The following is a 25,291-nucleotide window of genomic DNA, read 5'->3' on the forward strand; positions in this document are numbered from 1 at the left end:
CAGGAGGATCCAAGACATTTATTTCTTGACACCAATGTGCTTAACAGTCAATATATTTTACTTGTATATACATTAATAAGAGCACACCTTGCATATCACAAAACCATAACCTTGAAATGTTAAAGTTAGCAAAACAATAAATAGGGAACATTGTACATCTTTTTCTCCTAATATATGCAGTACTGGTTGCAAGAAATAGTAATCAATTGTTATTAATTTAAACTGAAAAGGTAACTAACTGCAAGGAGACAATGACATTTTTCCTGCTCAGCTTAGAATGCAAGAACTAGGTAAGAGTTTAAAGAACAAAGGGGAGTACTGTACATACAATGACTTTAAATATTGCAACAGGGGAAAAAACCCAGGATGAATAAAAGCTCTAGCTCAACTTGACTAATTAAATATGAGTCCCCTGAATTCTGATTTTATGACAAGGCTTTGAAAGCCTTTGAAAGTGGTGATCTATAACACAGAACGTCTGTTTTTGAATTGTTAAGGCAAGATGAGTCATTTTCAGAGTTTTCTGATGCCTTGAAGCCACTTTCAGCTAACTCCATCCTGTATCCTGTGACTGCTTCAGTGTGCTATGAGGAAAGCAAAGTAACGTAGCTAAGTGCAGCTTCATCAGCAGCCTGGCCCTAGTACGGCCTGTGGGCTGGAGGCGTCATGCACTGTCCATGCCCACTCCATTTTAGCAAAGGGTGAGGCTGTGCTAACAAACACTGGATATGCTAGGAACTGGTATTCAACATCATCTAGCAGGTCACCACTTCCCCACATCAATGGAAACACCACTAAGTATTCTTTCTCCTTGCCACAGTAAACACCACGGCTAACTCTGCCAAATCTAGAATGTTGCTTTTGAAAACAACTAGGATATTTTGGTTTTAAATCTAATAAACTACCAATTTATATTCCCCAAATAAACATTCTTTTGTAATGTTCAAAAGTGAATGGCTTTTATTTTGGAAGGTTGTTATTCTTCCCTCATTCTTTTTCCTGTACCCACACCTTTGCTTCATATGCAGCATCAATTGTTCCCTTGTTGACACTGAGATAAATTCATAAAGTCATCTATAGCAATTAGGTGCAAAATACAAGATTCAATAACAACTACTGGAAATCTTGTTACCAAAGTATTTTAGAGCATTTACTAGCACAGCTTTTAAAATGCAAATCACAATATGTCACATTAGAATTAAGACTTTTCAAATATATACAGTTAACAGGTATCTCCAGGATTCTCCATGTGACACATAAATGTAACCGTGGATAGCAGCAGCTATCTTCATATTTTCATAAATAAAACATTGGATTTGAAATTAGTTGGAATCAACCAAATACGTTGAATGATGAAAAAGTATGATACTTCAGTTCCTTAAAACACTGGTTGAATTGTGATGACATTAATATGAAAATCACTGAAGTGTGAACCAAATTTCCAAGATTTCTACTACATTTTAAGGCTTTTGTACTTAATTTGGGAATTCTGTGGGTGTCACTTAATAGCATCATGAGAATAGGGCTCCTATGGACTTTATATTATTGAGGTCTGTTCTAGGAAGAGCAAACTCATTAAATATATGAGTTGTATGCCAGTGTCTCAGTGCTCAGTAAGTACAGCATCCCTTGGTTTAACTGTTCTCATTCTGAGATCTGCAGTGTTTCTCTATAGAAATGTTTGTGCAACACCAAAGTTATTTCCTAAAACATTTCTAAGTTCTCTTGCTCTCTTCAAATGTTAGTGTTTTAAATGAAAAAGCAGGTTCCTTTAGAGTCACATTATCTTTAAAATTATCTCTGTGAACTTCTTGTAAATCAAACACCTATGTTGGAAGTAGACCGTGTTATTTGGAAATGGAAGTGGAACAGTACAGTGGAAATCCCAAGGATTCCTTTATCTCTGCCATCCACCCCAGAAAAATCCAACACCATTTTTTATAACAGTCCATCTTTGCATATTACATATATGGAAATTCTCCTACAGATATAGTAGAAGATGCCTAAAAGGCATGAAGAATTCCCAGATTTTATAACGATTGTTAACTAGTTGCTTGTAAAAAAAACCAGAAATCTGCAGCTATGCAAACAGGGAGAATAATGTTTATAGCAAATGGCAACAGACAAAGAAAAAGTATGTCAGGCTACAGAAATCTGTTTGTTTACTTATAATATGGCTAATATGTTTAAAATTTAAACAGACACATATACCATCTTTTCCACTGAATACACACCAATCTAAAATACAAAGATATTCCCAACAGCTGCTTTTTCACAAAGCCTACTGGAATTCATAACAATGGCAAGAACCCCATATTGTTGAATCTGAATTAATATATTAGCATAACAGAAGACGTAAGAGTAACCCAACGGGAAAAAACCACTGTTTTCTTATTGTCTTGGGTAACAACTGCAGGCTGATAATATTGGTCCAGATGTTAAGCCACACAAGCATTTTCTTTACTAAAATCTCCAATTGTTTTGGCCTATTGAAGCAAAGAATCAATCCCGGCTCCTGATTTTGCAGAACGTTTTCTATTTGGAGAGAAGATAGTGCACATTAGTCAAATCAAGAAATATCCAATGCATTCATATATACAAAAGAAACAGCTGAGGACAAAAAGCAATATGATCGTGACAAAGCATTAAAAATGAACCTACATTCACAAGAGAGTCAACGATACTGATATTACATATTATATAAAAGGAAAGTCATGACCAATGGCATGAGTGGACTTGGGGGGGGAGGGAATGAGGTAGTAGAATGGGAGATACAAATCACTTTAATTGGAGGCTGCAATAGGGAATAAATGAGTTGTTTCAAGAGATGCAGGAGGGAGTCTCTGACCTAACTCCAGGCAAGACATCCATCACATACTCCTGACTGATCATTCATGGGATCCTCTGGAAGCTTTACTTTTACTGAGTAAAAGTTGTGCAAAGAGTAGTAGGTTTGATTATGAAGCAACGTTCTGTCCCACCCCTGTACTTATAGCAGTATAGATTAGTAAGTGCAAAATATTCCATTAAACTGAAAAGTGATTCAGAATTATTAGGAAAGGTTCTGTTGGCTCTACTGTGCACACAAAACAGGACCATCCCCATACACGTATCAGACACACCCACGGAGTTCTTAATATACCAATTGGAGAGGGTGGGGGGAGTTCCTCCTGTTTGCATTCAGCTTTAAATATCTCAACTCCTTTTAAATTTGAAGCTGGGCACAAAACAGTATTTCACAGTGGTTCTAACCTTCTGCCAGTTTTGGGCCTTGATCTTCCTTTTGATGTTCTTGGTCTTTCTAGTTTCATCAAAGACTGTCTCAAGCTCTCTTCAGTGTAAGCTAGATATACATGGGAAAGGTCCACCTCAAAGGGCTGAGTGGAGGAAAAAGTGAACATGATGAGTAAACATTAATGGATCATGCCAAAGTACTCTTATCAAAATCAAAACATTCATATATAAAAGATAGCTACAAAGCTGGAAACTGGACTTCCAACAACACACATTTGCAAAGGCTCACTTACATCTTTTTCTTTCTTATCTGCCACAGGAGTCTGTTTTCGCATGTTATTTCCAGTATATGCCACACATTTCTTAAAAGATAAAAAAAAAAGAATTAGACCTTTCAAAAGTAATTGCATTCTATTGTTGGCTTTTGTCATAGTAAGAACTGGTCTCACCAAGGCAAGGCTTCATCCCATATATTAGTAAATTAAAGATGAAATGTACAGTAGCTTCAAAAAACTTCCAAATAAAAATCTAAATGGTAATTGCATAAGAAAAAGGCATTGTTTTAAAAGAAAATACAAAGAATATTTAAAATATATAATGAAAGTCTGTTAGTATCATCCCTAGAAGTTATGCCAGCAACAGACTAAGAGGAGGCTTGGTAAATTAATACAAGGAGCATAAGAATCAGATTCTGAAGAATGTATTGTTTCTTTTATCAAAAGTGAGCTCACATACCAGCTGCCATTCTCCAATGTCTTCATTCCAGTGAACATAATTCTCAATCATTTCCTGGAGAGGAATCATGAAAAACAGAAAAGAGAGGTCACTTTAGTATTAAAGTCAATTCAGAAGCAAATAGGCATTGGCCCAGCAAGTTATTCCCCACAAGTTCTTCTAACTGTACTGGAAGTTTGGGAACAGACACGTAGGGTCATTTTTCACCCTCTGGAGGGCAAAAAATGGCCATACAGGGAATCTGGGTCCATTGCATGCCAAAACACGAGGGGTGTGTGTATCATGCGCGCATGTGTACAGGGGTGGGTGGGCATGCCCATGCATGATCTCCCTGCGCTCCCCCAAATTTTGGCACGTGACGGGAAAAAGGCTAGCCATCACTGTTTAATCTCTCAAAATCATCAGAAATGTTTCACCTGGTAATCCTGAGGTATAAAGTTGTCAATTATAAGCATTTGAAGACGAAGCTCTCTGCTGAGCTGTCGAATGTTCTCCAGTAAACCTTCAATTTCTCTTTGATGCTCTTGCTGCAGATCTGCCATCTACAAATACAGTATAAACCAAACCATCAAGGATAATTAGAATATTTTTAAAAATATTTTAAAATTATATTAAAAAGTTATGTTCTTAAATCATATTTTTAAATAATCAGCATTATTCTGTTTCCATCTTCTTTGTTGTTCTTAAATTTGATATTTCTTTAAAAAAAACTATTTAAAGATAACCCATCAAGAATTATTCTTTCTTATTCCTTGAACAATGGTCAATAAAACCAGACAAATATTCACGTATTTGGGGAAATACGTGAATGACTGTAAATTATCTTTATAGTGAAAATTAAGTTAAAATAAGCTGTCTAGATGTATCAGCAATAATGGGAAATGGTCAATGACATAGAGATAGACAATGACATAGTGTATCCCCCAAGATTTCCCCCCCAAACATTCATTCTCAACCTTAGGCTTCTAAAAATGCATAGAAGTAAACAGAGTCAGATGGGAATTCAAAGAATAGTATTCAGATCTATGTATCTTATAAGAAAATGTTTAGCAAATAAGTAATAAATAAGTATTCAGGAACTGTTTCTTTTTTTATGTGCTAAGGCCATAATGACTTCATGCTACTATAAACTGCTGGAGGAAGAGATGGATTTTTTTTCCTTTCACTGTCTGCCTTCATTAAATTAAATGAGCTGCTGAACTTAAACTGCTCTTTTATGGTTACGCTACCAATTCTTTCAAAAGTGTAAATAAATCAAGCATATTTTCTTCCTGTATGTGCAGCAGGTATGCTTGTTTCAGTAAGTTCAGTAACCTTAGTCTCTTGAAGAGGGATGCTGCCCTCTCCTTCTGCTGCCATCTACATAAAGGTAAAGGTTCCCCTCGCACATATGTGCTAGTCGTTCGTGACTCTAGGGGGCAGTGCTCATCTCCATTTCAAAACTGAAGAGCCAGCGTTGTCCAAAGATGTCTCCGTGGTCATGCGGGCGGCATGGAACGCTGTTACCTTCCCACCAAAGGTGGTTCCTATTTTTCTACTTGCATTTTTTACATGCTTCCTATACTGCTAGGTTGGCAGAAGCTGGGACAAGTAACAGGAGCTCACTCCGTTACACGGCACTAAGGATTTGAACCGCCGAACTCCCAACCTTTCTGATCGACAAGTTCAGTGTCTTAGCCACTGAGCCACCATGTCCCTCATCTACATACCAACTAGCATTTTCCTTTTTAGGTTCTTCTTACTCAGTCACTGAGCCATGTTCAATTTCCTCCTACAAGAATCATTTCTGTATGCCTACAAGCAGCACCTTTATCCTGAAACCAGACCTTTCATTTATAATACTGACCTCTGACTTGGCTGCCATGAGCATCGTCCACACTTTTTTCAGCTTCTTAGTCTTCCCCTGAGCTTCCTCTTGCAGGCTGGTATATTTTTCTTCAATGTCCAAACGCTCTTGCTATTTTTCAAATAAAAAAAATAGATTGGCCTCCATTATCTATCTGATGGGCAAGTGCAAGAATATTGTTTTACATAAGCCCTTGGAGGAGGATTCGTAAAATAAGAATACGATAATAGTTTGTCCCCCATTTGTGCATCTATTTCAGACACTCACCAAAGCTCACCCAAGGGTTTTTGCATCTTATTTGGTGTAAATTAGCAAGGTCTGACAAATTAGGAAATGAGGTATTTTCCAGCTTCCACTTATGCTGAAGTAGAAAAAGACTATCTGATCTTTTATATGGTTATGGCTTTTTATCAATTACATCTGAAAGATTTAAAGCTTCCATATGATGCTTTCCAATGAGTATCAAGATATCTCTCCAAAGTTTTAAACATCCAGTTTTTTGAAGGAAGATGCTTGTGATAAAAAATGGACATATCTGTGAGAGAGAAAAGTCCACTTTCCTTCCTTCTAACTGCCATTTTAGTTTTTCATTGGTTTTGTTCAGTGGTGGGTTCCTACTAGTTCGGTAGTGGTTGGGCGGCCTGGGTTCGCTGGAACCCGCAGTGACCCAGGCCTGCCACACCCCCGAACCAGTTCTCTGGGCAGCACCATAGGCGCCGCCATCTTGTTCTTCAGTTCTGCACATGCGTAGAACAATTTTAATTGTATTGCTAATGCGCGCGTACACGAGCGAACCGGCAGTAGTGTCTGCCAGAACCCATCCCTGGTTTTGTTTTCCTGAAGCTGAAACTCAACTTGAAGCCTTGACTGGTTGGTTAGTTCAAGTGCATTAATTCCTAGGACTACGGGACAACAACTTAAATGCAGACAAAATGAACTTTTGCCATAATCAATATATGTCTATTTTCCTACTTTCCTCTGAATTTATTTAGATACTAAGGATAAGCTTTCTTCCTTTTGCTATGTTTTTGGACAAAATCTCCTGTCCAAAAAGGTATTCCCCATTTATCAAACTTCACTGCTTCCTTGAGTTCTGAATTTGGAAGCATCATTTGCCATGTCTGGGCTGCAAAATTCTGGGTGACCACTACAGTAAGTATTTTTGTTTCTCTTTGTGCTTGCCCAAATGTATGCAACTTAGACATGGCATCCTTGATCATTGCACACTTATATTTTTATTAGATGCTTCCTCCTCTGCTTCCTTCAGTAGTTAAACCATGTATTTCTTTTTATTTTCTTCAGTTACATTTCATTGTCTAGAAAAGTTTCAATATTGGATTCCTTTCAAGGGTGTCTTAAAGAGATTCTGCTTCTTTTTAAATGTATGATGGTAAATATGCTAGCTGTTTACCCAACTCTATTCTTAAGAGTTAAAGGGTTTCATTGGACTATTATTCTCTTCTTTTCAGTACTACAGGACATATCTCTAAACTTTTGGATACTATCATGCTCTATCAAAGATTACTCCTTGATTATTCCTTAGCTTTAGCTGAACATATAAATGCATAGATGAAGAACAGTATCATGGAGGCTGTTTAGAATAAAAGAAAACAATAGTTCAGCAAGAGAATAAGTGGACCTCTTTCTCCTCCAGCTCTTTTCGGAGTTGCTCTGCTCTTTTCCTTCGTTCCTCCAACTCCATGTTAGATTCTTCCAGAAGTTTCTCTTGCTCCTCAGCTTTAGCCAACAAATCCACACCTCCCACAATCACTTTTTTTTCCAAAGCTGACAACTTCTCTAATAGTGATTGATGTTCTTGCCTAGAGAAAAGGGGGGAAAAAACACCCTTTGCATTCCTACAACCAGGATTCCATAGCTAAAACCCCCAAATGTAGCAGTCGATATTCCATATGACAGATGCCCTAAACAATTCCTTACTTTCTCTTACTAATCTTAAATAAATTAAGACTATGGTAGGGGTATTTTGGATGATTGTAAGATTTTAATGTTCTCTCAACATCAGTCAGACTGATCGTGGCCTACTTCCCAGCAGTTCATCTGATGTATCAGGAACTCTAGCGCAGCTATATTTACAACAAAGGAAAGTTGATTTTTTTCTCTTGCTCTCAAAATGTTCTAATTAATGCTCTTGTGTCACAGGAATTGTTGTAACTAATGCTAAGTTATTTTTCTAATATCTCTATAAGGATTTCACTTAACTTCAATAAATAGTGATAAAAGCAATAATAATAGCACTAGCACTTAAGACTTCTATACTGCTTCATAATGCTTTACAGCCCTCTTTAAGCAGTTTATAGAGTCAGCATATGACCTCCAAAAATCTGGGTCCTCATTTCACCGACCTCGGAAGGATGGAAGGCTGAGTCAACCTTGAGTCTGGGGAGATTCGATCTGCCAAACTGCAGACAGATGGTGATCAGCTGAAGTAGCCTGCAGTATTGCACTCTAACCACTGCGCCACCGTGGCTCTAATGCCAACTTTTCTTATGAATTGTTATAAAAGCTTAAATTAGAGAAGGCATATGAAGTGATTTGAACACTTTTATTCAACCACTTTTTATCCTCCTTCCGAGATACGTTGTGCTGATCAGAGTTGCATTCAAACAAATCAGCAGGGATCAGCCTGGAGAACACTCTGTTAGATGAATGTTCTATGAATGTCTTCTCAATTTTCAGAATGCTTACTGTGCTTTAAGCAAATCTTTCTCCCTTTTCTCAAGTTCTGCCCGAGCTTTGTTCCTTTCTTCCTCTTCCATATCGAGCTTTGTTTCAAGTGCTTTCCTTTCTTCATCAATTTTGGCCTGCATCTCCAACATCTTGTCAGGAGAAACTTTCTTTTTTCCTTCCACGGGATTTAAAAGCAAGGTTCATTAAGAAGACACATTTTCTCATTATATTGTTATATAATAATTTTTTTCAATGGACAACAAGCTTGTAATCGACACTGCAACATAAGAGACTTCTAAATAACCATTCTGTGATCATGGCATAGACTTGCATTAAATACATTGTGATTCGTTCCTATTGGGGATGTTTGATTTATAATGATCAACCGGGTAAGATGTTCCAATATTATCCCACCAAAAACATTTTCATGAATTTAGAACGACATAGATTTTGATTTTTTTAAAAATATACACATTCTAGTGGATATTAACTTTTAAAATTAAAAACGAGAAGCACAGTGTTGGAATAATATATTGCTGGAAGAAAAAAAAGGAGCAAAATTATTAAGCTAAAGCAGAATTTGCCATTTGGTCAGAGGGTAGAAACAGAAGCAAGGTGGAAAAGAATCTTTTTTTGTTTGCCCCATTTTACTCTTTGACCCTTTCTCTCCACAACATGAAATATTGAGAAGGACAATCTTGGTAAGATTAAAAAAAATATATATATAATTGAGCTATTGCTATAGAAGGACAATCTCTGGCTTGTCTCCCATATCTTTATTTGGACAATGTTACCCAAATTTTGTCTACATGGTGAAACCCCCTTCCCTGACTTCCGTTTTAGCTGATTGGATCCATTAACAAAACAGAATAAATAGAATTGCATGCCCATTGTATCCACCGAGATTTTAGAGCACAAAAAGCTAGGTGAGTTTTAAATTTTTTATTTCAATTCCATTAGATGCAGTGCAAATCAAACACACCAACCTGCTTGATCTTGCATTTAAGAGGAAGAGGCAAACAAATCGCAGAGAGGCAGCACACGCACAAAGAGGAAGGAGGTGGAGAGGGGGGAAAAAAGAAACATATTATTGCTTGATTTCTTTTTTTTTAAATAAAAATAATAATTAAGGCATTCCAAAATTTGCACATATGTATAGAAAAGGCAAACACCACAATGCAAGATTAAAGGTCAACCTTATTGTTTCATTTTAAAACTGAAGTGCACTAAGAATCTGATTACTCTTCAGTTTTCTTATTACAATATTACTCGTCTGAACAGTGTTGTGGTAATTCTGCTGTTCAAGCTCTAACCTTATCTCAGAGAATGTGCCCAGAGAAACATCCCAAAAAATAATATGCTACTTAAACTAAGTAAGGCTGGAGTATTTGAAGTAGCCAATTGTCAGGCAGGCCCAGTCAAGCTTGCTTGGTGTTTGATCACAGTTTCCAATCAACCGTCTGCGTTATTCATAGATTCTAATATGGTTGTAACATTGATTTGAATAAAAACAGATATCTTTCCAAAAACTCAGATGTTTCCTTAGAGATAAAGGGGCACATTTTAATGGGGATTAACAAAAAGGAGGAGGAAAACAAGAGAAATAAGAGGAGGAAATGCCGTGAACCATGCAGCATGCAAAAGGAGGGAAAGCCATTATGTGGAGAAAGAAAGTTATGATTTCAAAAAGCAGCTGCCATCACTATCCCATCCATCATATCAAGCTGGGGAGTATTCAGCCGACTGTGATGTGTTTCCCCAATGAAAACATTCCATTGTGATTGAAAGCCAGCAGCAGGGGTGTAAGGGTGGGAGAAGACTGTTTGTTTCAAACTATTAATGGACATATAAAATAAAGATCTATTGAATTTGTTCCATCGCGTCTGCTGCCAGGAACTAGTCGATCACTATCTGCAAAACTCTGCTGCCACAAGAGATTTCCCATTTACTCTGATAAGCAGGAAACAGCTGACATGCAAATATGCATGATTAAGATATGGGTGTCTTTTACGCCAGTTAGGGGATCTGGGGGTGTGGTAAAAGAGTTAAAATGGTGCCTGCAATGATGCAATGGAAGCTGCCATTTTGATTTCTATTTTTTTTTTAAAAAACCACACCCTATGGACACCCCCTGCTCCAGAAACTAATGGGAAGTTCCCACATAAGCAAAGTGTTAGGCATCTAAAGTCATTTACTAGTGACATTCAGTGTCACTTGTAACAAAGATTATCTAATCCAGCTCCCATTCCAAAGCATATACCTACAGCAAAAAAAATCTGCCAAAAGCTAGCTGTGCTTAGTATGATTATACCATATCAGACAGTGTCAACAAAGCCTTTTTAAAAATCGTTTCTGTTACCCCACACCCTGGCTGCTATGAGCAATAGCAATATTTCTTTTTTCCTTTCTTGAACTATTGAGCTAAGACGAATCCTGGTGTTCGTAGGTAAGTTTGAAACAGCAAAAGAAAAAGCATGCTTTACTTTATGTGGAGCAAATCCACATTTCACTCTGAACAAAAACGGATGTATCAGGGGCAGAGGAGCAAAATGCAGCATCAAAACAATGAGCGCACAGATTATGGAGAGGCCAAAGCTTCACTGGATGACTTAAGAGCTCCCACTCACTAGTGAAGGTTTTATCCAGAGGTTTTTCTATGACAGAGCATGGAGAGTCTGAACTACTGCTGCTGCTACTGCCTGGAAAATACAGAAGTGGGCCCCAAGGAAATCCCAGGAAAGAAGAAGAAACAAGAAATACATGCTGAACATTCGATCTAAAGGGTAAAAGATCAACCCAAAAGTCCTCAAGAGAGACCGACTCTCACCTCAGGTAACTTTAAGAGCCCTGCTGTGCGACTGTACAGCTCAGAATTTTAATGTACCCTCATTGGCTGACAAATGCTCCTGAGGTCATTGTTGAGGATGAGCAGAGAAATCAACAACACAACTTATCATTCCTTGGTCTATAAAGAAGTGCAATTCTCACTTCTTCAGGCGATGTTTCAATAACACTATTAAACATTATTATTAAAGGTTTGAGGTTTAATTTTAACCGTGACCTGACAAAAGTGCGCAGACAAAACCGCGTCGCTGAAACCGTGATGTCATCAACGCGCCGACAACAGCGCGCCGACAGAAGGGCGATTTACAACAGCGCGTCGACAGAAGGGCAATTTAAGTTAAGGTAAGGGTTAGGGTTAGGGTTAGGTTTAGGGTTAGGGTTCGGTTTAGGGTTAGCGTTAGGTTTAGGGTTAGGGTTATGTTTACGGTTAGGGTTAGCGTTATGTTTAGGGTTAGGTTTAGGTTTATAGCACGCTTCTGTCGCCGCGCTGTTGTCGGTGCGATTTAGCGCTCATTTGTCGGAGCACTTTAGAACTCGCAGATTGGCACCGTGGTTTAGTCGGGCCCGCTTTTGTCGGTCGCCCATTTGTGGGTGAACCAATTTTAACGCATGAATTAAAAACCTCAGAGGAGGCAGAGATCCATAAAGAGGGAAAGGAGCACCAGTCCTTCAAGAGTTTTTGCTTCAACCAAATTAGAACTCCTTTCAGATAAGCACAAAATGTTTGCTTAGAGAAAAGATTGGTAAAAATTGCATTTGAACTTGTTGTTCTGACCCAGGATTTCAAGGAATTCGATTAATCTACGAAGCAACGTAGATGGGGCCAGGCAGAAATCCCCCAGATAAAAATCAATCAGAATCAATTCACAGCAGTCTACAGACCTTAAATATTGGTTGAGAAAACCATCATTAAAATATGGCAGAGGGAGCTCTAAAGTACACAAAATGTGTGTCTGGGGACCGATGGACTTGTGAATTGCCCATCCCTGATTTAAATTACCTTTCCCAGCCTGGTGCTCTTCAGATATATTGAGTGTGTCACTCCTATAGTCCCCTGGCAAATACATTTAATCTATGAAAATTAAAGCTCAACACATCTGGAGGGCTCCAAGTTGGGGAAGATTTCTTTAAATCAATAATGCATTGGCAGGTTTCGGGTCATGTGTTATCCAATTATACATGGATAAGCACTCCGAAAAGAAGACATTTTGCAACCAAATAACAATAGATTTTTTCTCTCCAGAGCACTGAAACTCAAATATGCCTCCTTTGTTTCCATAGCACATTACTCAGCTTAAATGCAGATTCTGAAATTCTATTTCAAGTTACTATCCTGGACTGGATACATGCAACAGACTAAGTTAAGTCTTATGTGCAATTAAACTGCAGTATTATTCACAGCTATATTATTATAACTAAGTTTTTAAAAAATTAAGTTAAATTAAATGAAAATCAACCGGAAGCTTAAAGTCCTGTAGATTCTTTTGAAATTAACAGAAAGATATCCTTTATTTTTCAGAGGTAAAGCTTAACAGTGCTATCGTTATTTCCCCCCACAATCACCAAACAGGAGACAAAAATATTGTCTTTGGGAATGAATACATTCAACCAAATGTCTTTATGCAAACACCCCCAATTATAAAACTTATTGATTTAAATGAAGTAGAAGCCAAAGTTCAGAAGACAGCACAGAACCTTTGTGCTTTCTAGGAAACATCAATAGCTTGAAGCTATTTGAGCATCATTATACTTCACAATTATTTCATCCTAAAAAAAAACCTTTTAATATTTATGATTTAACTAAATGCAATTTTAGAGGAGGACAAGTTTACTGCAGTGGGCACTCAGGCACAAACATGAAAATGATATCAAGTGATCTGAAAGCACCTTACCTCTTCGTTTCTTTCGTTTTTCTCCATCTTCACCAATTTCCCCATCCTCATCCTCCTCCTCCTCTTCAGAGCCACTGGTCTCAGAGCCAGAGATTTCTTCCCCTACATTAGTTCGTCATTTTTAATACAGGAAACAAATTATTTTAAATTAATTTTTATCTACAGAATCCTGGTGTGTTAATTTAAATCCCAATCTAATTTTACCCTTTAGCTTTACAAGTTTTGTTAGAAAATAGGACTACAAAGAAACTGATCAAAAATAATTAGCAGATTATCAAGAAATCCTTGGCAAGTGATATTGCTGCCAAAGGCTCTGTTTCCTATCAAATGTGCCTTCTGCTTTGTATTTGTTGCAAACAAATCTACATTTAGTGAATAAGAATAGGTGATATCTGCAACACATTCTTAGCTGCTATCTAATTGGCTTCTTTCATTGAAAGAAGTTAAAACCATGAATGGAGGTTGGAAGGAGGACTTGGACTAAAAAAGATATTAAGCTGCTAAACTTAACAGATGGCACACGTAGCCATTTGTCAGAGCACACGAGGTGTTGCCATCAGCTGGCCAGCGCACATGCGCGCGCTGGCCAGCTGAATTCAGCCGTTTTTAAAGCCATTTTTCACCCTCCCCAGGCTCCAGGGGCTTTATAGGAGCCTGGGGAGGGTGAAAAGAACCTCCCCCCCTGGAGGCCCTTCAGAGGCTTCAGGAGCTTCCGTGAAGCCTCCAGAGCGCAAAAAACCAGCCCTATGGGCAAACCGGAAGTTTGGGAACGGACTTCCAGTTTGCTCGTAGGGTCAGTTTAAGCCCTCCGTAGCCTTCAGGGATCTTCAGGCGGCTTCCCTGAAAGCTCCAGAGGACTAAAAATGGTTTACTCGTAGAGTCAATTTTAGTCCTCCGGAGCCTTCAGGGAAGCCTCCTGAAGGTCGCTCTGGAGGAATAAAAATAGCCGTCCGAGGAAACCGGAAGTCACTTCCAGTTTGCTTGTAGGGTCGTTCTTAGTCCTCCAGTGGTTTCAGGGAAGCCTCCTGAAGATCTCTGAAGCCTTCAGAGGGCCTCCGGGGGGGGACGAGGGAGGCTGTTTTCGCCTCCCCAGGCTCCTATAAAGCCTCTGGAGCTTGGGGAGAGTGAAAAAAGAATGCAAAAAATGGGGGGAGCACCTGTCATGCTCGCATGTGCACTGGGGGTCACACATTGCATTATAGGTGCGGCACGCCCACGCACAACCCCCAATTGATGGCATGTGAGCCAAAAATTCACCATCGCTGCTATAGTACAAGATGCTCAAAGACAAAAAATAAAGGGAAAACAAATCTGTGTATTATCCTAATTTCTTGAAGCAAACATAGGATAATCTGATATACATATTAAAATCTACATTCATTGTTTGCCATTTTATTGAAGAACATGGAATGTATTTAAAATGGGATATTACAAGCCAGATGTATTAATAGGAGACAATGAACAAATTACCTTCCTCCAACTTTTTCTTAAGTTCTTCTATTTCTTTTTGAAATTGGCGAAGTAAGGCATCCTTTGGATCTTCATTAATTCTAGCCTTATTCTTGATATTTTTAGCACGATTAGCATATCGCAGAGTGCTGATGGTCTCATCATAATTGTAGTCTGCTGGGCCAATGTTTGCACACTAGAAAGAAAGAAAAAATTATAAACAAGCATAAAAGCCCACAATTAAGCACGTAACAATCCAATTCTCAATTTACAGAAAGTGCAACATTATGGTCAAATGTAAGCTAAAGCTAGAATTCTAACATACTGATAGTTGGATTTTAAATGCAAGAACGATTTGAATGCTTTTCAAAACTAAGGAAACATTTACAACCCAATCCAGAAATGCTCTTAAGGCAAAAAAATGCACACCTCTCCAGCTATGCTTGGACACTGGCATTTTCCACAGTAGGCAGGTGATCAAGACCATCAAAACCAGAAACACTTATCATCTTCCACTCCACCAGCATGGGAAGCTTGGGAGGGGGGGACGACCAACTGTTCATAATTTATCCTTACTGAATTGCAACAAATTGGGCAATGTAATAGAGAACCAATTGACACAATTCCAATTGGCAAGCATAATCTCTGGGAATGGATTGTTATGTCAAGAGGGAGAATTCAACAAGCTTGAGGAAAATCCAACATTTGCAGAATTATGAAAAAGTTTTAAGGGGAAAAAAACCCTCAAAGGAAGAATGCACAAAATAGCTCACAGAGAACTTTCCATGCTTCGTGGAAGCAAACACTGCCTGCTTGTGATAACTTGACATTTAAAAAGGAACTAGAATGGAGCATCTTGGATATAAAAATAACTTCCCAAAGGACACTTCTACCCACCTAGCTACACCAAGCAAACCTTGATTCCTCTTAGGCAACTGATCCATTCTATGTAGCCATCCCCCGTTTTTCAATGGCGAATAGAGAAGTTAAAATTTAAAAAAATGTTACTATACTGTGGAAACCTACAGACTAACAAAGCCTATTTGTGGAGATTTATCTCCTATAAGGGAATGGTAAAAGATGTGGGAGGGGCATTACAATTAAGATAGTTCGAGTGTGAGTTTTTATATATTTTTTGCCACAAAAAATTTGCAAATGCTATCACTGATTTTCAGGCATTGGAGACGACTTCAAAAGTTGAAAAATGAGGATTCGAGGTTGCATATGGGATTCAACATTCTTTGCCAATAGAAAATATGTGGTGAGAAGAATCATTAAAGAGAACTAGGAGCTGAAGCTATTAATGTATTTTGCTTGCAGAATTTACAATATAACACAACTGTAGATTGTACTGCGTACAATGTATAATAAAATCAAAATTATAAATTAATCATCACTATAACCCATGTTTCCAATTTTGATAGTAGAATAATAATAGTGAATTGGCATTTGATATGGCACTAATGCTTAATCCCCAAGGCCTTCCAAAACCATATGTACACTTGCTTCCAAAAAGCTGTGAGGATGAAGGGGGGCATCCTTGGTTTCAAGGAAGAAGCTGTTCCAAAAGAAGGAAGATATTACAGAGAATATTTGCTGTCAGGCCCCTTCCTTCTGCACCTCTTGGGAGGTGGCTTTCATTACCAGCCACACATTGCAAAATCCCTTCTGGCCAGTCTTCACCTGCTCTGCGAATGCAAGACTCTTGACTGTGAGTGTGTTCTTGCTGAGGGTAGAACAATACCACCAAGAGTCAAAAAGTTGTAGTGCTGCAATCTCTGAATCAACAGTAACTCCACTTTATTTGGATTGAGTTTGAACCTGATTTCCCCATCCACAATCTAGTAGCCTCTGGACTATCATTTGCTTGCCCCACATGAATCTCTAATGTTTCCTTCTTATTACCATCATAGTTTTGGAGTTGCCGCCAAGAGAATCCTGGAGTAGCCGGGTCAGTTTAGAATTACGGTAAGGCACATGAGTGCTCTTTCCATCCACCAGCGCCGAGATGACATTCCCAAGGGTGGAGAGAGAAAGGTTGATTTTTGTTGCTTCTTTCAGTCGTTGCCCAGTAGCTCCAGTTTTTGCCTGCCTTTCTGAACCCTTTAGGAAGAAATAAAGAGGCAGAGAGTTAGGGGACAAAGGGCTCTTCCAGAAATACTTTCTTTAAATCAGAACATTGAATAAAGCAGCTGAAAAAGACCAACTGCTTGCTCTGATACCGCATGCAAGAGGGGAGGCACAAAAAGCCCACACAAATAGAGAAAGGGTCCTTAAAGAGGTACGGCAGCATCGGTTTGGAAATGAAGGATTTCATTTAAGAAATCTTCCACTCCAACTAGCAATTTCTAGCAGCTTCTTTAAAAACACAGAGGAAGTCCTGACAATAGCTGCAATACCTGTGACAGACATGCTACAAACCTATGAAAAGAAAAACACTTACCGCAAGATCTACTAGATGTAGCTTGCCCATACGCACATGTATGTTCCCATCCACACCCTTTTCACTGCACTCAATTGTGATTGTGAAGATAGCATGGGAGCGGGAACTGTGCTCATTCATATTAGTGGCACCAACAGAACCTATTGACACAGAGAAGGGAATCTAAAAGTTTGAATTAATAACATCATCTTTCTGACTTTTTGACACTGCTCTAGCAGCCCTCTTCCAACCCTGGGCGGAAGGGAAAATACCAGCTTGAATGAACAGGTATCAAAACTATCTATTCAAGCTGTCTTCAGCTTGCCTGCATGCTTTTTAATATTTGTATTAATTATAAAAATGAAAAACTTAGGCAAGCTTCAGGAACCAAATCAAATTCAAATTTGATCACTTTTTTTATATCTAAGGCTGCATATGTAGAAAGACAGGTACTGAGCCCGCTGCACTGGAAAAGACAAAGGAGTCACCATATATATTATAGACGGTTCTTCTTACACTTTTATAATGAATAGCCACATTTAACGAAACTGAGGACATTCCACAAAGAATATGGAGCACTCAACCAGGGCTATGCAACTTACGATTTTTATGGCCAAGAGTCATAATTCTATCCATGTCATCTGCATTGTTTACAACGTAGGCTGAAAGATCTTTGATATAGACTCCTACATCGGGTCGTTCTTTAACCTATAAGACATTTTAGTTAATACTTTCTATGCATGTTATGTATTTTTTTAAAAAAAGCTATTCCTGATGTTCTTTATATTCAGCGGAACAGACCATACAAGTATTTATGTTCTTAGAATACTAAAGAGGGCAGTCTGGCGTAGTGAATAAGGTGCTGGCCTAGAAACTAGGAGACTGTGAGTTCTAGGCATCCTTTAGCTGGCTGAGTGACTTTGAGCCAGTTACTCTCCCTCAACCCAGTCTACTCCAGTCTACCTCACACTATTGTTGTTGTGGAGAAAAAAAAGGCAGGAATATTAGTACATTCAGTCTGTTTGTGTGTGCATGTGTAATAACTGGCACCTACTGTACAAACACATAACACTCTAGACTTAAAACTATTGTTGATAAGAAAGATTAAAAAAAATCTGGATAGTGGGCTTTGTAGTATCTGGAGACAGCAGAAGAGAAGAGAAAGATCTGGAAATATTCATAAAACATAAACACCTAAAATAGAAGTAGAACGACTGTGGCGAAAGAAACAAAGATCATACCAATAGAACTAGGTGCCTTGGGTGCAATGCCAAAACACCCGGAGCATCATCAACATTGACAAAATAACCATCAGTTAATTGCAAAAGGCAGCTTTTCTTGGAACAGCTTTCATCTTTGATGATACCTTTAATACCATGACCCGTCAAAAGCGCGTTCCACAAAAGCACGGTCGACGAAATCGCGTATGTGACGTCATCACAACACGACGAAAAAGATCGAAAAATTGAAATAAAAATTAAATTACAGCAAGCCGATTCACATAAAGGTAAGGGTTAAGTTAAGGGTTAGGGTTAGGGTTAGGTTAAGGGTTAGGGTTAGAGCGTTAGCGTTACGTTTAGCGTTAGGTTAAGGGTTAGCGTTAGGTTTTTCGTTACGTTAAGGGTTAGGTTTAGGGTTAGGTTTAGGGTTAGGTTAAGGGTTAGGGTTAGGGTTAGGTTTAGGGTTAGGTTTGGGGGGGTTAGGGGAAGGTTTTAGCTTTATTTTTACATTTTTCGATCTTTTTCAATCTTTTTCGTCGCGCTGTGATGACGTCACATACGCGCTTTCGTCGACTGCGATTTTGTCGTCCGCGGTTTTGTGGTAGAACCTTTAATACTATCAAAGTATTAAACAACATGTTGTTGATAATACTATCAACAACATTTGCCCATCCCAAGGGCTTGGGAAGGATTTGATAGCTGGATAAAAATGGCAAATCCAATCTAAACATCTGACTGTATGAAAAGCCTTAATAAATCAGAGATGAGCACTGTAATGTCATTTGAGTAAACGGAAGAGAGGTGATCATGTAGCTAGTTTTCACAATGGTAAGAGTTTAAGTTTTTACCTCCAGCCTCTGTGTCTGGTCCTTTCCCAAGAGGTCACGAACTTCCTCGTTGTAGATTTCCAAGTAAGAAACTCGAACCAAAAACCTGAAGTTTAAAAATATAATTATAGCAAAAATATGGCCAGAATTAATTTTAATGTATGAAGGAGGGAGAGAGGGAAAGTGGAAGATACACTGGAATGATTAAAAAAAATAAGGGAACTTTTGAAAAGAGGCTTATAGCCTCTATCTTATTAGGCGGGGGGGATATTCCATTTGGGGCATTTCAAATTAAGAAATGTATTTGAGACAGAAATACAACACAAATGGCATGCTCTGTATGATTTTCCCATAAAGCTATGAAGTAAAGACAATGGAATGCCATCCATTCTTTTGTGAGCTGATTTCTATGGTAAGGGATCCCCTTTCTTTCTTCTCTGAAGTGAATCCATCTTGTTAGCTGTAGATAAATGATGATCTACTAGAAAAATCTCTGGAATCTCTGCAGGAAATGCCCAAGAATGGTTATTCTTAAATGTTTAATGACATTTTAAGAATAACCAAAATGTCTTCCCTTTATTCTAAATTATACTAAAAAGAAGAAAGCTTTGGGTAGTCAAAAGTTAAGAGGTATGTGTAAGAACCAGATGACTTTAAGTTAGAGTGTTCAGAACAATTTTGGAATACAATATTTCTTTCAGTTAAGGCTTGAGTTGATAGCTCACAAGTTTTTTAAATTAAATAAATACCTAATTAAATTTATAAATTTGTTTATTAAATTTATATACCACCCATCTCAGTCTGGGTGGCAAGCAAGTTTCTAAGAAGCTTATTAAAAGACAAAGACTCTGCAAGCAAGAATTTACATATGTATTGCTGAGTGCTGAATACTATAGAAGTATTTTTTTTTCATGAAACACCTATTCAGTTTAGCTAATTCATTGCTACTGGCAAATCAACAGGAGCATTAGATAATTGGAAGGCACATTTCAAAAGTTGTCTATCTTTGGATATTAAAAGAAAAGTAAAAGGAATTGTGTTTAAATACCATATTCTTCGGAGTATAAGATGCACCAAGATTTTGAAGAGGCAAATCTAAAAAAAAGTTTTGGCCGTCCCTGGCTCCCAGGAGCACTTTGCAGGCATCCCAAACCATCTGCATGCCCCATTTTTTGTGAAAAACGGGGCATGCAGAGAGTTTGGGAAGCCTCCAAAGTGCTTCTGGGGGCCAGGGAGAGCAAAAATGCAATGCTGGGGGCCTCTTAAAAAGTAAGGCTTTTATCAATCTCAAATCCAATTTTCTCTACCCCTCCCACGGGAGGGCAGGACTAAACATCTCTTTCCATGCTTTATTTTCCACCCCCCTTCCCTCGGACTGGTGGTGACGGTGAGCCCCTTGGCCGAAGGAGTGGCAATCGGCTCACTTCTTCTCTTCAGCAAGGAGGGAAAGACAAGCTGAATGGCTGCTGCTGTGCTTGACTGGGACTGGCCGATTGGATGAGGAGGAATGGGGATCCCTTCCATTTGGATTAATGGTTCTTTGCCACGGCTGAGGCTGTCTCATCCCACACACACTCAAATCCGCCAGGATCTGTCATGTAGCAAAGAGATACGGTAGCTGGGCTCAATAGCAAAAAAGCTAATTTTTCACAGTCAGAAACCAAATCCTGGGACTAGATGGAATTTCAGTCTGGTCCAGGAAAGCCCTTCTGAAGTGGAATTAATACTGGCAGGATAGGAATGTGAAGAAATAAAATGTATTCTTTTACCTTGTATCTCCTTCAGCTTTTGCAATGTGTCCAAATACATGAGCAAAGGAATTGGGAATGATTCCCCTGAGTTCTGGTACAGCCCGGACACCCTCCATAGTAAAAGTCTTTCCTGTTCCAGTCTGTCCATAAGCAAAAATGGTACCTGTAACATAAATCCTTTCTTTACCACTCTTAGTGCCAGGAGGGCACAGGCCACGGGTGTTCATGCACATGCCGAGAAGTACGGACTTCTATGAAACGTCGAAGCATGACGCAACAAAACATACATCTTTTCCTGGCCCATGTCACTTTCTCACCTGTTCATTCACGACACGGTTTCATCACATTTCTGAATCAAACTGTGATTTCTTTTTTGTTTAAAAATATACCTTTCCCAAATTACAGTAGTCCTCAACCTACAACAATTTGCTTAGTGACCATTCGAAGTTACAACAGCACTGAAAAAAGTGGCCTATGACCACTTACAACCATTGCAGCATCCTGATGATTACATGAAATTTTAGATGCTTTTCAACTGACTCATATGAGCATCTTGGAGACCTTCTGACAAGTAACATCAATGGAGAAGCCAGATTCACTTAACAACCCTATTACTAACTTAACAACTTCAGTGATTCGCTTAACAATTATGGCAAGGAAGGCCGTAAAATGGGACAAAATTCAATTAACAAGTGTCTCACTTAGCAATGGAAGTTTTGGGATCAGTTGTGATTGTAAGTTGAGAATTACTCATGTACATTTTTCCTAAGCCTAAAATACAATATTTTACGTGCAGTATATTTATTAAACATTAGAAAATGTTTTCACAAAACAAAGGGTAAGTGCATATTAATCCACAATGTGAAAATCAGGTTCAGTGTCCTTTGAGTTGTGCCAAATAAAACCGGGCATCTTTGAATACCCCAACTCTCAAAAACCAAAGAACTGACTTATCACATATGTCCCACCAGAAAAACATCTTTGCAGTTGCATATACAAAGAATATACCGGTAGTCCTCACTTACCAACAGTAATTGGGATCAGGAACACCATTGCTAAGTGATGTGATTATGCAGTGTGATGTCATGTGACTCCATTAACTTATGGTGGCAGTTCCAGCAATTTCAGTTGTCATTCTTAGATGAATCTCAAGCGGTTGCAGCATCCTGGCTAATATTTCTGACCTCCTGCTGGCTTCCCCGTTGACTTTGCTTGTGAAAAGCCAGGAAAGAAGACCTCAAATGGTGATTACATGACCACAGAATGCTGCAATGGCCACAACCATGAGGATCTGTTGTAATCCCCCTCATTCAATGCTGTTGCAACTTTGAATGGTTACTGAACAAGGTGGGCTACCTGTAATGTCCTTGTAACTGTTACAGGCAAACAAGTATATATACAACTTGTACAGTTAGTACTCAACTTATGACCACAATTGAGCCCAAAATTTCTGTTGTTAAGTGAGACATGTGTTAAGTGAGTTTTCTCCCATTTTACAATATTTCTTGCCACAGTTGTTAAGTGAATCACTGCAGTTGATAAGTTAGTACCACGGCTGTTAAGTGAATCTTGCTTGCCCATTGATTTTGCTCATCAAAAGGTTATAAATGGTGAGCACATGACCTTGGGACACTGCAGCCATCATAAATATGAGGCAGTTGCCAAACATCTGAATGTTGATCACATGATCATGGGGCTGCTACAAGGTCGTAAGTGTGAAAAAATGGTCATAAGTCATTTTTAGTGTTGTTATAACTTTGAACGGTCACTAAATGAACTGTCATAAATCGAGGACTACCTGTATACAGTTTAGCTTGGACAGACCCAACTCTGATGCCTTTTGAAAACATAGTGAGCGTTGAATTCGCTGATCCTGGTTTAATAAGTCTAACTGGACTGTTATCTTGCATTATATACAGTATATACATGTGGTGTGTGTGTGTGTGTGCGTGTGTAGAAAGGCAGACAGTCATATGATTATTTTTCTGAGCAAAAAGGTTTCCACAGAAACAAAGTACAATCCTTCTCTATCTTAGTGTACTTTGAAGGACTCTATTGATGATTGTTTATCTGTAGCTCAAAGCAGAGATGTTAAAAGAAGCAAATCCATTTTGTAAATAGGGGGTTCTATAATGAAACAGAACAGCAGAAGTTGTGACTGTACATACCTATTCACGCATGCATTCACACATGCACAAACACACCACATAGACACAAATGCAGAGTAGTTCTAATATTTAGGAAATTGCAAAAGAAAGTATTTACAACCGGCTCTCCCTCCTCCCCTTCTTCATCCTGTTAGCCTGAAGAAGCACTTACCATTGTAACCTTCCAGCACAGAGTCGATAATTGGCCTTGCAGTCAGGTTATAGACGTCGAGTTGCTTGCTCTCTGGCCCAAATACAGTATCAAAAGTAAATGTCTTGGGAGGTTCATTGGAAGAATCTGTTTTATGCACAGTAATAGTGCCTCTCATTTCATCAACATTGACAGCCATTTTATAGCACATGGTCTTCTCCCGCTCATTGAGCGGCCGGCAACGAACCACAACTTTGACATTATCCAAATTATCAGGTTTGTCCGGCTTTTCAGATCTGTTGATCTACATGGAGAAAGAAATGCCCCGTAATTATTCAGCAAAACCAAGATACCAAAACATAATTACAGTTGTAAGGAAAAAAAGGGGGGAAAAAAACACTTCCTGAAGTAATTTGGTAATAACTATTTTTGGAAAATATGAGATACTCTATTTTTGGATTATATTTAAGTGGCCACTAAAAAAATAGTAAGGAGCACCAAAATGTTTTATGAAGTATTTTTGCATTTGATCTGGCAAGATTTTCTTGCACATAGCCCAATAAAGGTATTTTACAGGGGTATTAAACAGGGGTCCCCAACCACCAGGCTGTAGCCCACTACCAGGCAATGGTCTATTCGCAACTGGGCACAGGCCGGTGCATGTGTGCATGTGTGCATGTGTGCAGCTTAATTGATGCAAGCAACAGACTGGCACACACACGAAGTTTGATGTGAGCAGTGGGCTGGCATGCACACGCATGTGCATTCAGCGCAACTTGCAACTGAGCTGCATGTGCATGCATGTGCGTGTTGCCCCATCGCTTATGCAACTCAAGCTGCATGTGTGCACTGGGCCACCACTCATGCAGCCCGGTTCCTTCTCCCCTGAGCCAGGCTTCCAAGCCACGAAGCTTGGTCCCACTGCTTTAGATATTTTAGAACAGTGTTTTTCAACCTTTTTGTGCAAAGGCACACTTTTTTCATGAAAAAAATCACGAGGCACACCACCATTAGAAAATGTTAAAAATTTTTAACTCTGTGCCTATATTCAATATAGGCGGGTGTTTTTCCCACGGCACACCTTACACTATGTCACGGCACACTAGTGTGCCGCGGCACAGTGGTTGAAAAACACTGTTTTAGAAGAAATGTATTTTTTTCCTTTTAAAATATAGTTTTCATCTAATACACAAATTTAAATAATCTGCAGAATGCGTTTCCCTTGAACTTTTATTATCTTCTGGCTAGATACTGATAAGGCGATTGCAGTTTCCCGGGGTCATGCCATCATCTTTTGGGCCATATTGACAAGCAAAGTCAACGGGGAAGCCAAATTCACTTAACAATCATGTTACTAACAATGGCAGTGATTCATTTAACAACCCTGGCGAGAAAGGTCGCAAAATGGGACAAAACTCACAGGAACAACTGTCTCGCTGAGCAACGGAAATTCTGGGCTCAATTGTGGTCGTAGGTCGAGGAGAACTACCTGTAACTGTTAACCAGCCCTAGGTTTAATGTGTGAGGTCAACAAGGGGCAGGGTCGTCCATCCCATCTGGATGAAGTGGGGAAGGTTACCTTAACCAGAGGCCTGGCGTCTCATGGGCGCTTGGCTGTGATTGCTTGCCCGACCTCCTATGCTTTATGTCGGACTCACAATCCCTTGCGGTCGGTCCGTGGCGTTTTAGGGGGAGAGGTCTCCAGATCCACCCCAGGAGGACCGGCCTTCCGAGACCTCTTCACGCTCTCTAAAGCCCCCTTGCCCTGCCCACTGCAGACTCCTGCACCCAGCAGCCACCGCCGCCGCCACCACCCTCCCGCCGCCTGCCTTCCAAGCCTCGCTTGGCTTTCCTGGCAGCGCCGTCCCTAGCAACGGGCCGCGGCGCGCCGGGGCGGAAAGGAGCAGAGGGGAAGGCTGGGGTGAGCGGCTCACCGGCATGCTGCTGCTCCCGCCGCCGCCGCCGCCGCCGGTGAACTCAACGGGGCTGGAAGGCGTCGCTCCGAGGGAGGCAGAAAGCCGGAGGGGGCGTTCACGGCTACTATGTTACCCGTCGGCTCCGCTACAATTGTGAACAATAACGGAA

At 39.4% G+C, this 25,291-nt stretch overlaps 1 protein-coding gene across 2 annotated transcripts; it reads right to left on the reverse strand.

Annotated features, from left to right (window-relative positions):
- On the reverse strand, positions 1-25,291 carry KIF3A (kinesin family member 3A). 2 transcript variants are annotated; one of them, XM_087709564.1, is made up of 17 exons: positions 25,141-25,291; positions 23,228-23,510; positions 20,927-21,071; positions 19,179-19,263; positions 17,713-17,818; positions 17,132-17,271; positions 16,594-16,791; positions 14,710-14,884; positions 13,240-13,341; positions 8,522-8,678; positions 7,455-7,635; positions 5,816-5,926; positions 4,386-4,511; positions 3,970-4,023; positions 3,528-3,596; positions 3,253-3,377; positions 1-2,535 (listed from the first exon to the last, which is right to left on the reverse strand). In XM_087709564.1, exons 1-17 carry the CDS (start codon positions 25,144-25,146, stop codon positions 2,487-2,489), a joined length of 2,112 nt encoding a protein of 703 aa, XP_087565690.1. In that variant the 5' UTR covers positions 25,147-25,291; the 3' UTR covers positions 1-2,486. The 2 variants fall into 2 exon arrangements, with proteins under 2 accessions (XP_087565690.1, XP_087565689.1); XM_087709563.1 differs by lacking the exon at positions 25,141-25,291 and having other exon boundaries at positions 23,228-23,516.

This window comes from Thamnophis sirtalis, unplaced genomic scaffold (genome assembly GCF_051295495.1).
Source record: "Thamnophis sirtalis isolate CommonGarterSnake01/CBP01778 unplaced genomic scaffold, rThaSir2_p1.2 scaffold_3, whole genome shotgun sequence".
In the NCBI taxonomy this organism is placed as follows: domain Eukaryota; kingdom Metazoa; phylum Chordata; class Lepidosauria; order Squamata; family Natricidae; genus Thamnophis; species Thamnophis sirtalis.

Bases quoted from the DNA above. Each gene is read 5' to 3' on its own strand.
- KIF3A (XM_087709564.1), bottom strand. The intron at 13,342-14,709 runs GTAATTTGTTCA...GAACTAATGTAG, and splicing joins TAAGAAAAAGTTGGAGGAAG to GGGAAGAAATCTCTGGCTCT. The intron at 3,378-3,527 runs GTAAGTGAGCCT...TCCTCCACTCAG, and splicing joins CAGATAAGAAAGAAAAAGAT to CCCTTTGAGGTGGACCTTTC.